The 12,416-nt window shown below is 37.2% G+C and overlaps 2 protein-coding genes across 2 annotated transcripts in view; one reads left to right on the forward strand and one right to left on the reverse strand.

Annotated features, from left to right (window-relative positions):
• Positions 1-12,416, forward strand: part of ZNF804B (zinc finger protein 804B) — a 575,409-nt gene that overhangs the window by 32,864 nt on the left and 530,129 nt on the right. The gene's annotated exons all lie outside the window — the stretch shown is intronic.
• On the reverse strand, positions 7,690-9,354 carry LOC104980348 (chromosome unknown open reading frame, human C7orf62). The gene is made up of 2 exons (XM_010829000.1): positions 9,312-9,354; positions 7,690-8,547 (listed from the first exon to the last, which is right to left on the reverse strand). The coding sequence occupies exon 2, from the start codon at positions 8,446-8,448 to the stop codon at positions 7,690-7,692; it is 759 nt and encodes a 252-aa protein (XP_010827302.1). The 5' UTR covers positions 8,449-8,547; positions 9,312-9,354.

A 12,416-nucleotide genomic window follows, 5' to 3' on the forward strand; every position in this document is an offset into this window, starting at 1 on the left:
TCAAACAACAGATAAGTATAGATACTGAAAAAAGGACTTAAAGAACATAAATAAGTCACTCTTAAATATGGAATAAAGGTCATATACCTTACTAGTACCTTATTCAGAAAGTATTTTTAATCAAGTGAATTGGGAATGAGCTCTTTTTTTCAATGGGTAGTGTTATATAAAAACAAAAATTCGACTGAATCACTCCCAGAATATATTCCTAGTATCCTTCCAAATTTGGGTGGAAGAAATTATTGTGTGCTTAAAACTGAAGATTTCAGAGAAGGTGTCACCATGTTTAGACTTGCTATTTTAGAGAGCTTCATGAACAATGGCCAAACCCTGATGGGTCAGATAGGAAATTTTAATATATTGAGATTTCATAACCATTTTGATAAAAGTAGAATTAACCTTATGGAGAAATTCTTACAGATATTTTAATGACTTCTTTTAAAAATGAGGAGCTAAAGATACAAATATCAAAAAAATCTCATGATTATTGTTTACAAGTTGTTGGGAAATGAATATAAAATTAAACAGCAGCAATAAGACAGAAGACTTGCCAAAATGTGGTTGAGGATCATGTACGATGAAGACAGAAAAGAGTATCTTGAACTTGCCAGGCTTCACAGAAGAAATAAGATTTAATCAATAAGCAGAATTTTGCTAAGAGAAGTGAGGAAGGAAGTTAAAGACAAAAAGCATGAAAATATTAGGAAATCTTTAGAGAACAAAGTGTGAGAAAGATAATGGTGGTTACAGATGAGGGTGGGTCACTTAGTAAGCAAAGATCAGAGAATCAAGGCTTTGGAGATCATTTTAGAATTTTGCTTTTTATCTTGATGAAATGGAAGCCATTGAAGAATTTTGATCAGAGGAATAATGTTTATTATTACTTACTGTATGCTAGGATCTTTATTGGAGAAGGCAATGGCACCCTACTCCAGTACTCTTGCCTGGAAAATCCCATGGATGGAGGAGCCTGGTAGGCTGCAGTCCATGGGGTTGCTAAGAGTCAGACACGACTGAGCAACTTCACTTTCACTTTTCACTTTCCTGCATTGGAGAAGGAAATGGCAACCCACTCCAGTGTTCTTGCCTGGAGAATCCCAGGGATGGAGGAGCCTGGTGGGCTGCCGTCTCTGGGGTCACGCAGAGTCAGACACGACTGAAGCGACTTAGCAGCAGCAGCAGGATCTTTACACCATTATTTCATGCAGTATCCATAACCAATATTATAGTGTAGGTACTATTTATCACACTCACTTTGCATATGAGAAAACTGAGGTGCAAAAAGGTAAAGAAGCAAATTAACGGCTCTACAAACTTTCAGATCCAACTTTCAATACAGCAGTCCAATGCCGTAGGTGGGTTCTCTACCTCTTCTGCTATACTGCCGTTAACTTTGATAGACAAACTACACAGAGTAGAAAGACAGAAAGGAGGAAAAGATTGGAGTGAGGGAGATCCCTAAGGATGTCACAAAAACAAGGCCAGACAGGAAACACTGTGGGAAAAAATGAGTGGGGCTTGGATTGATTGCCTGTCAGTGAGATGAAAAGGAAGGGAGGAAGTTAGGACAACACTCAAGTTCTGATTTTTTTTTTTTTTTTGGCTTCTCTGATAGCTCAGTTGGTAAAGAATCCACCTGCAATGGATGAGACCCATTTTGTTTCCTGGGTCCTGAAGATCCACTGGTGAAGGGAGAGGCTACACACTTCAGTATTCTTGGATTTCCCTGTGGCTCAGCTGGTAAAGAATCTGCCTGCAATGCGGGAGACCTGGGTTAGATCCCTGGGTTGGGAAGATCCCGTGGAGAAGGGAAAGGCTACCCACTCCAGTATTCTGGCCTGGAGAATTCCACGGAGTATACAGTCCATGGGGTTGTAAAGAGTCAGACACAACTGAACGGCTTTCACTTTCAAGTTCTGACTTAGCAACTGTATGGAGAGTGTCCATTTTACAGTAATGGGGAATGCAGGGAGCACACTGAAGGAATAATAGAGACAAGGAATGATGAATTCTATCCAGAACATGTGGCGATGGAGATGTCAGTCAGATATTTAGAAAAGGCATTATGTGAGGGCTGGAGCACAGAAGGGGTGTGGCATAGTAGTGAAGAGAGCTGTGTTTGGGTTAAATCACTTCATTGGTGTCTGACTCTTTGTGATCCTCTGGACTGCAGCCTGCCAGACTCTTCTGTCCATGGGCTTCTCCAGGCAAGAATGCTGTAGTGGGTTGCTGTGCTCTCCTCCAGGGGATCTTCCCGACCCAGGGATCGAACACACATCTCTTAAGTCCCTTGCGTTGGTACCAGGTTCTTTACCACTAGCGCCACTAGCACTTAGAGTCAAATCTAGACACTAACCATGACTAAGTGCCTGGCTACAGTTAATTATTTAAAGTGATGAAGTGGAGATAGGGGACTAGTGTTACCAACTATTGCTTTTACTGTGAGCCAAACGCTTAATGTCTTTTTCTGCAAAACAGTGAAGGGTCAGGGGGATGGGTAGAACAGACATTTGACAGGTACCTTTGGGGTTTTGTCTTTATATTTTCTTGAAAACTCTGCACTATGTTTATTGTATAAATCCTATCAGCAGGTAATCTGGAAATTTACATAATTGACCACAAGGGGGAGAACTCTAATTCTACATTAAGTCACTACAACTGTAAAATAGCCTTAAAGTACTTGCTATTTTCAGTGGGTATTCAGCTTAATACCATTTCCACTTCCTCATAGAAGTTTGGGGAGTTCTCTGCTAGAGATAGGTTTCACTGAATTGAAATGTGTTGTGGTGTTAAAGTTATGATAAAGTCACTGAATGTAAGAATCTCTTTGTATTAAGCAATAATTCTCCAGGAAGGAATCCAGATGCTTCTTTAATTAAAATGAAGACAGTATGAATTTTAAAATTCACCCTGGGAGGGTTTTTCCTTCCAAATAACATTATTTCAGTTGTCCTTCAAGAAAACTATAATCTTTCTGAAAGTCCTTGGTTATACTGAAACAAGAAGAAAGTCAACCTGTCACTCTGTTGTAAAGTTATAGGTATCAAAACAAATGGACTAGAATGGTGCTGGCCATATAAATGTCATATGTTCCTTGAATATATATGAGTACATGTTACATGGTCATTGTTATATTGCCAGTGAACATTGTATGTTCAGTATTTAAATGCTCATTTTCTTTTCAGTTTAATTTCTGTGCCCTGGTTTTATGTAAAGTGTAATTGTAAAGAAACTAATCCTCATTAGGGGTGAAAATTATCTTATGAGACTTTCTAATTTTTAATGAGCTACATTTTTGGACTTGATCAAATTAAATTACATTTGTTAAGATATGAGTATAGTATTTCTGCGTTTTATCATTATACTGAAACAGACACAGCTAAATGAGTATTGTCCCCTTTGAAGATATGATATTGGTGAGCTCTATAGGGCTTTCAATAATGCAGCTGTTATTGGAAAACCTATTTGTGCTTCCCCTTGAAGGCAGTGTCATGCCCTTTTAATATGTTCAGTGTCAGCAGATTTTCCTTTGAGAGGGAGTTCAATATTTAAAAATAAGTCTTTCTATGAATGAAGGTTGAATTTTAAGTGAAAGTGGCTCAGTCATGTCTGACTCTTTGTGATCCCATGGATTATATCCTCCATGGAGTTCTCCAGGCCAGAATACTGAAGTAGGTAGCCATTCCCTTCAGGATCTTCCCAATGCAGGGATTGTACCCAGCTCTCCCATGTTGCAGGCAGATTCTTTACCAGCTGAGCCACAAAGGAAGCCCAAGAATACTGGAGTGGGTAGCCTATCCCTTCTCCAGCAGACTTCCTGACCCAGGAATCAAACTGGGTTCTCCTGCATTGTAGGCAGATTCTTTATCAACTGAACTATTAAGGAAGCAGGTCAAATTGGAACATATATTATTTGGGGTCCAAAAAACTAGATATCACTAAGATATTTTAACTCCCTTTGATTTATAAACCTCCTTAACTTATCTGTCATAAAAGAGTCACACAATGTTTTTAGTAATAATGCTGTTACTGAAATGAGTTTAAACTCTCCTAAAGGTAACTACTTTCATATGAATAAACTCATTCTAAAATGTTCACTTAACAAATAAGTAGTTTTATTTATGCTCACTTTGTGCTTATATTCCAGTTTTCACAATTGATACTTCAAAAATCCTTTAAATATGACATAATAGTCTACTAAGTAAATCAGTGTTTTCATTTAGAAATTTTCTATAACTTCTTTCAAAAATGACTCAGGTTTTTTATGTTTTTCTTTGACTAGATGAATTAAGTTTCTGTCAATATGTTTCACACCAGAAAGTATTATAGATCAATAAAAGGTCTATGCTAGGAAGTCTCATGAAGTAATTCTCACCCCAATGAGGGTTATAATTTCCTTACAATTACACACATCTTACTTCTGCTTCTATACCCAGTAACTAGCACAGTGCTTGGTCCCCTAGTAAATATTTACAAAATATTAGTTGCATACATGAATGAATAAATAAATATGTACATATCTAAATAAACAAATATATAAAAATGCATATATATACACATATATATAAATAAAATATACATATAAAATTATTCCTGTTATATATTGGTGTTCCATGCTGCTATTATAAACATCCACTCAAAACTTGGTAGCTGGAGTCAACACAAGAATTTCTGTTGTTCACAGATCAGTTTAGACAGGGCCCAGTGGGAACAGTCCATCTCTACTCTGCTCCCCCACAAGGTGTCAGCTGCTCTGGCTTGAAATCCAGGGTTGGCTGGGAGCCTAGAGTCTGGAATTATCTGAAGGTTCACTCAGTCACATGTCTAGTGGTGATACTGGCTGTTGGCTGGAGGCTCAGCTGGGGATGTTATCTAGAAACCTGCTTGGATTGCTCACAGCATATTTTAGGTGATCCATTCAAGTGATCAAGGCAAAGTGCAAGGCAATTTTAAGACCTTGGAGATCACATTGGATCACTTCTGTTGTAGTGTTGGTCTAGGCAGTCACAAAGGTCTACCTGATTTCAAGGAGAAGGGATTCAGAACCCACCATGAGATGAGAAGTGTTTAAGGTCATTATTGTAAGAGCATATTGGGTGAGATATATTGCAGTGGTCTTTTTTTTTTTTTGAAAATACAATGTGCCGTACTTTTTATACTCAGATATGTAGTTTTACTTGTAAACTACTTCTATTCACTTTAGAAAATATTGTTCCCAAACAAAATTTACCCTGTTAAATGGATTCATCTGCTCCAATGAACATTTATGGGTCATTTTCTCTTTCCTGCTTTTGCTTGTATCCGTTCTCCTAAATATACTCACCTGCCCTTCAAAACCTCTTCCTCACATACATTCAAAGACTAAGACTGAAACATACTCGCTTTCTTTTTTCCTCCCTACCTCTCTTCCTTTCTTCACTTATATTTCTTTCTTCTGTTTTTTTGTTTTGTTTTGTTTTGTTTTTTTGGGGGGTGGGGGGAGGCCTGGAAAGCTTTTACTCTAAACTCATTTTATCAAGTAAACAGTATCTAATAGGTGACTTCTCATAGTTCAAAGAGTAAAAATCACATTGATGTATATTAGGTGTTTAATATTTACCACATTGATAAAACATTTATAAATTATGTATTCTTTCTTAATTTGAAGAGTTTTCTTTCTCTAAAATATAGTTTTTGTTCTTAAATTTAAATGAAAGGAACTTCAAGTTCAGCTTAAAGTGAAAAATGCCATTCTTTTTCTAAATCTATTTTACTAAATTAAAAAATAGGAATTGTCTTTCCTGAAATTTGATTCTGATATGGAACAAATTATGATATTTTCTGCATAATGACAAATCTGAGGTGAGTACTGAAATGGCTTTTTTTCCCAAAAAGTGACTGAAATAAACAGTAAAAAAAGAAACTAAAATGATATAACAGTATTTCCTCTATTCAGTCCAAAGTCTGTTTCATAGGATATTGAAGCAATCTGGGGATAAATAAATCACTGAAGTAGTAAGACATTTATGTTGTTTAATTGCTTAAAGTAGAAAATTTTAAATAGTGCAAAAAAGCATTAACCTTAGTAAAGGAAGGGGGAGACCAACTTGAAGTAAGTTGTATAGGAATTGCATATAATTAATTGCTATCCACGGAGAAGGAAATGGCAACCCACTCCAATATTGTTGCCTGGAAAATCCCATTGACAAAGGAGCTTGGTGGGCTACAGTACATGGGGTTGCAGAAGAGTTGGAAACAACTTAGCAACTAGAAACAAACAAATAAAACAAACTTGAACCTTTCAAAACCCCTTAACCCTTTGTTGTCTAATTTGTAGTTTGACTTGGGGTTTTGGTTCCAGTTGCCAATACATATTTATTAACTTTCTGACTGTCCCATAATTACACAAAATTTCTGTGCTGTTCATTCAAGCTATATTAAACAAGTATGTTGACCCTTCCCCAGCTACAATGAAGTTACAATCAATGCTTTAAAAAAATTGTTTTGAACTTAGTAAATGGGGACTTCCCCGGTGGCTCAGTGGTAAAGAATCTGCCTGCCAAGGTAGGAGACAAGGGTTTGTTTGATCCCTGGTCCTGGAAAATCCCACATGGCACAGGGCAAGTAGGCCTGTGCACCACAACTACTGAGCCCACACTCTACAGCCCAGGAACCACAACTGCTGAAACTCCCATGCCCTAGAGCCTGTGCTCTGCAAAAAGAGAGGCCACCTCAATGAGAAGCCTGCATATTATAACTAGAGAGTAGCCCCCATTCCACGCAACTAGAGAAAAGCCCGAGCAGCAATGAAGACCCAACACAGCCAGAAAGAAATACTTAATTTAAAAATTAATTGCTATCTAGGAATTAAATGGAAAAATAACCAATTTGTTATCTTACAAAGACTTTCCAAGGGAGGAATCATCCTAACATTATCCCTGTCATAAATGTCTGTCCTGTGAATGGTGCTCAGTAAATGATTTGCATGAAAGAATTCAGTGCTTTCTGACAGTGTATTTTCTAGTCATTTCAAAAAACTATTGTGTTCTTTAGCTTTATAATTGCCTTGATATTCTTGATTATGTCATCCAGAATATGAGAGTTTGAAACTATTTTGAAAGTTTAGGTTTTGTGTTCTGAGTTCAGGGATCATATATATAGAAATTACTCCCTCACTTGTGCTGTTACAGCCTTTCCTACATACTGCTACTGTAATAACAATCACATATCATATCATATGCCATATTTCATTTTACACATATTTGCCTCCAACTTTAGGTTGCAACCAACTGAAGGGTTGTATTTTTCCCTGAAATAGTATACTCTTAGAACACATTACTGTGTGGTGACAGCTTCTCATTGATGGTTGAGAGAATGAATGAGAATCTGAATCTAGCGTTTGGCCTCTTTCATCTCCATTTTTCATTAAAAAATTAAGTTTTTCCATCAATATGATATAAGCCTTTGAGAAACTTATAACCTTAAGAAAACCCTTCACTGTTGAAAATAATGTGTTGAATTTAATATTAGACCAGATAAATTTTCAAGTTTAACTCAACATATTTTTTAAAGATTAATCTATTACCTTTGTGTAGGTCTCCATGTTGTTTCTTTTTTAAGGAGGGAACTTTAGGCATATTTTCCTTTTATTTAAGTAGCATACATTCCTTAAGAGATTTGACCACATTGACCACATCATCTCTCTTCATCCTAGAAACGGGAAGGAGCGGGCCATACCACCTCAGAATCTAAGGTGACATGTATGGGTTTATTGTACATGTTTATAAAACCTTCCGGGTCCATTAATTCTGCAGAGTTGCACAAGTACTTTATTATTTGTTCTGGGAGGAGTAATTCAGGTGCAGCTTGGTGCAAACTGTCTCCTGGTCCTTTAGGGCTCACTTTCACAGTCTTAAAAAGGTGAAGTGCTAGCTTGTGTGTTTGGATGAGAAATTCCGTCATGACCTCTTGTAGGGACTGTGTCTGTGTCACATCATCTAGATACATGACCGGCGCTTTTATTACTGAAACATGCCACTGCATAAAGAGCCTTGTTGGGATATTGTGGGACATGACGATAATCTTCATTCCTTGGATAAAAAATTCCATTTCATCCTTTTTATGGCTCAGGTAATCTAAGAGAATTTGGTAAAAAGTACCACTGGAGGACTCCAGGATATGCAGAATGGAAGTAGGATATATGAGCAGCAGTCCTGTCACTGCTTCTCCCAGGTGACGTTTCAAAATTGACTGAAACAACTGTTCGTAGTAGTCAGCAATATCTTTTTTTTCTATGTTTGCTGTTATCCTGGCCACTAGGAACATCCTATGAAGAAGGAATTTCTTTAGTTGTAGTCTTTGCTTTTCTTCCTGAAATTGCAAGTAATTGCTACGTGGAACTTGTGGCATTAGAGATTCCAGTGGCAAATTCTTTTTGTTGGTCTTTCGGGGATGGGTTCCGAAGGACATGATGAGTCTTATTTATTCTGCCAGATGATTCCAGTTTTTAGCTTACTAAAATAGTTACATTACCAGGCTACTTCTTTGGTGATAAACTCATTTTTGTTTCTTGTGACAAAAAAAAAAAAAAATTTAGTTGTTCAAATGCTTCCAAGTGTTATCAATAAATAGTGTCTTTGAAATAAAAGAGACTGTTGAAACAAGAATCAAATTATAGAATTTTGTTTTAAAATTTACAATGAGATAACTAACACTCATATCCTAGGAAGAAACTCTCCAACAAACTGGGTGGTAGGAAGAAGATAGAGCTTAATCTAGAATAAGTTCACTGTGTCAATGTTTACATTATTATTATTTTTTTTTAATTTATAGAATGTTTTTCTCCCCATCTTGAACCATATATACACACACACAAAGATGAATGTATCTGCTGATACTAACAGTAGCCTTGGCATTGCATTAAAATGTCTTTTCATTTATCTAATGGTAAATAGATTCTTTTTGGTCAAAAATTTTAAAGGATATCTTTTACGATAATTCCTCAATTTATACATTTAACTGATCAATAAATTTTTAAAAATCTGGGGATCTTTTAACTAGTAACTGGCTTCTTTAACCTTTACTCAGTACAGTGAAAGTTAATAGTATTGCTTGGATAATTAGAGTGAACTTTTGAAGTAAGTAGTTTGAGTTCTTCTTTTTAAGCTCCTATTAATAGACCTCAGAAATGGCTTTTTTTTTCTTTTGTTGTTGTTGTAGGGGTGAGATATAAAATGCTGTTACTTTTGACTTAGTGTTCTTACCCATCTTTTTCTCTTCCCTGCAAGTCAACTTAACATTTCTTTCTTTCTTCTAGTGCCTCTCCCTTTTACCTGTCCTCGAGGTCCCCCCACTGGCTCCATCACTGTTGCAACTGCCAGTATCTTGGGTGCTCTCAGGTGCCCTGTGTTCTATTCTGGTTTCCATGGTGCCCTGGGAAATCAGAATGTCAATGGTATTAAAGGGCCAAAGTACACTGGCAACTCAGCTGGATGGTGGACCTGGAAATCCCAGACATTTTCTCTTCTTTTTGTCCACAGTTTATAGAAGAGGAAACCAAAGCATGGATTAGCTCTGTACCTTGCATGCAATTAGCTGAATTTGATTTCTACAGGGAATATCAGATTATAGAATTTTGTTTTAAAATTTCTTTCTAACCTTTCACTTTAGAACACTCTAAATTACTTCTGCTATTTTTCTCAGCACGCACCTTTATGCGCTGGAACCGGATGTTTCTGAAGAAACAATCTCCCAATGTCCTTTTGTCTTTGTAAGACAAGTAGAACAGACTAAATACCATTAATTGGTTATTACCCTGTGTCATGTAAGCATCTAGTCAAGAACATCTGTGCTGTGCTTTGTTGTTTCAGGCGTGTCTGACTCTTTGCAGCCCCATGGACTGTAGCCCCCCAGGCTCCTCTGTCCATGGGGATTCTCCAGGCAAGAATACTGGAGTGGGTTGCCATACCCTCCCCCAGGGATCTTCCCAACCCAGGGATTGAACTCAGGTCTCCCTCATTGCAGGCAGATTCTTTGCTGTCTGAGCTACTAGGGAATCCCCCCTAATAGCATATACTGAATCAAAAGTGAACACTTCTTTCATTTAAATTTGATACCTAAAATTTAAATGTTACCTTCTGAAAAAATGATAATGTAATTACCTTGAGAGATAAAGAGAGTTGTATCATGAACTATATTCCCTTTCTTCTTCGACTGTTAGGAAACCTAAAGACCAATCTCTGGCTTCCCAGAGTGAGAAGGATTGATGCTGACCTTCAAAGCAGGATGATGTTCCCACCCCTACTTATCTCCTATTCCTGGTCTAGCTTTTATTTTTATTTTATTTAACCCTCATTGTTTTAAATTTTTTGTTTTAATTTACAAATTTCTTTTAGATGACTCGAGTCTGTTGTGAAAGCAAGTCAGGCTATAAAAAATAATCAAATATAGACTATCCAACTATTAGGATGCTACTCAGGATTTTAGACAGCTTTGAATGTGATTCATGGAGAGTATTCATTTTGTTCATTTGTAGCAAGTATAATTAGAGCTGCCAATTTTTTGCTTTGACAATTGGCAAATTCCTTTTGGCAAGTTTGATTTCATTTTTGTGTGGGTATAAGAAGCAGAATATAGTTTATTTTGAAATGAGTACTGCCAATTAGCTATTTTTTTCCCTAAGCAATCTTTTACCTCCCTGTTATTCTTCTTGCCATTAATCTTTATTTCTTTCATTAGCATGGTTACCATTTCTTCAATATCTTTTTTGGTTCATGACTAAATGTTGGCATATACTTCTTACTTCAGAGGCATGGGTCTCTGCAAATTGTAAGAACCACCCCATTCTGTCTGCTCCCCAACTCGAGCATGCATGTCCCTTTTCTGTTCATTAATCACACATATTAATAATTTTCATCTCTAGCTGAAATTTAGAGCTTCCCTCATATCTTCTTTCAGAACCCACATACAATTGTTATTCTCCTGCCCTCTTTCCCACAGCTGTGTGATGTGCTCAGTCATTCAGTGTCCAACTCTTTGTGATCCCAGGGACTGTAGCCCGCCAGGCTTCTCTGTCCAAGAGATTCTCCAGGCAAGAATACTGGAGTTGCCATGTCCTACTCGAGGGGATCTTCTCAACCCAGGGATCCAACCCAGGTCTTCTACATTGCAGGTGGATTCTTTACCATCTGAGCCACCAGGGAAGCCCCCAGGAACATCTAATTTTGCCAAGAATTTATAGAAGAGGAAACTAAGGTATGGGGTGTGCAAGTACCTTGCACACAATTTAAACATGCTCTCAACGGCCTCCATACTCTGTCTACCTGAGGTAAAGAGAAGATGAATTATTCCATATTTTCATCATCACAGGGTCATTCTTTGCTCTTCTATGATATGAAAGTTCGACTGCAAATGGAAGTTAGCATATGGTGTTAATAAAGTAAATTGAGAGAAAACTCCTACATTATACCTATGATCCAAAAATTTTATGTACTGTCTTTAATTTCTCATTCATTTTGGATTTATTTACACCTTTGATGTACCAGATAATATCATTTTCACTGTAAGAATCACAAATGTGGAAAATGCCTGGTTGCTAATTTTAGGGGTTTAGAGGCCATTGGGGTGGGAGATGTCTATGAAAAACATAATAAAACCAGACAAATGTTGGTGCTTTAGAACACCAAGGTAGAAAGGATGGCTGGGATTTCTTAGAAAGTTTAATGAGAGAGTTCGTATTTGGGCATGGCCTTCAGGGACACTGGGGAGTGGCTTTGTGTAAGCTTATTACTTTAGAATGTCAGGATTAGGTGAACTTGATTTCTACCTGGAATATCAGATCCCACTCTAACCTTTCATTTGTGCTCATATACTAGGGAAACAGAATACTCTAAATCCCTTCTACTATTTCTCTCAATGTGTTGACCCACGTATACCTTTAGTGTAAGAGAATCAATGGTCTAAAAAAAATGGCTAACAACTGGGGTAGAACTTTTCACTAAGCATTTTATTATTATTTTTTTAATTGAAGTATAGTTAACTTGGGCTTCCCAGGTGGCACTGTGGTAGAGAATCTTCCTGCCAATGCCGGAGACATGGATTCAGTGTCTGGCTTGGGAAGATCCCCTGGAATAAGAAATGGCAACCCACTCCAGTATTCTTGCCTGGAAAATTCTATGGACAGAGTAGCCTTGCAGGCTACAGGCCATTGGGGTTGCAAAGAGCTGAACAAGACTGAGCAAACATGCATGTGGTACACAGTTGATTTAAATTTACAGTAGTTCAGGTATACATATCACAAAGAGTCGGACGCGACTGAGCGACTGAACTGAACTGAACTGAGGTATACATAAATTGTTAAGTAGACAAAACATACTTGATTTAGCAGAACAAACCAGAGTAAGCTTAGTTACCAAGAGAATACTTAGGTGTTTTAAGAT

Source organism: Bison bison, unplaced genomic scaffold (genome assembly GCF_000754665.1).
Source record: "Bison bison bison isolate TAMUID 2011002044 unplaced genomic scaffold, Bison_UMD1.0 scf7180017864499, whole genome shotgun sequence".
NCBI lineage: Eukaryota > Metazoa > Chordata > Mammalia > Artiodactyla > Bovidae > Bison > Bison bison.

Excerpts from the sequence above, each read along its gene's own strand:
- LOC104980348 (XM_010829000.1), bottom strand. The coding sequence starts at position 8,448 with ATGTCCTTCGGAACCCATCCCCGAAAGACCAACAAAAAGAATTTGCCA.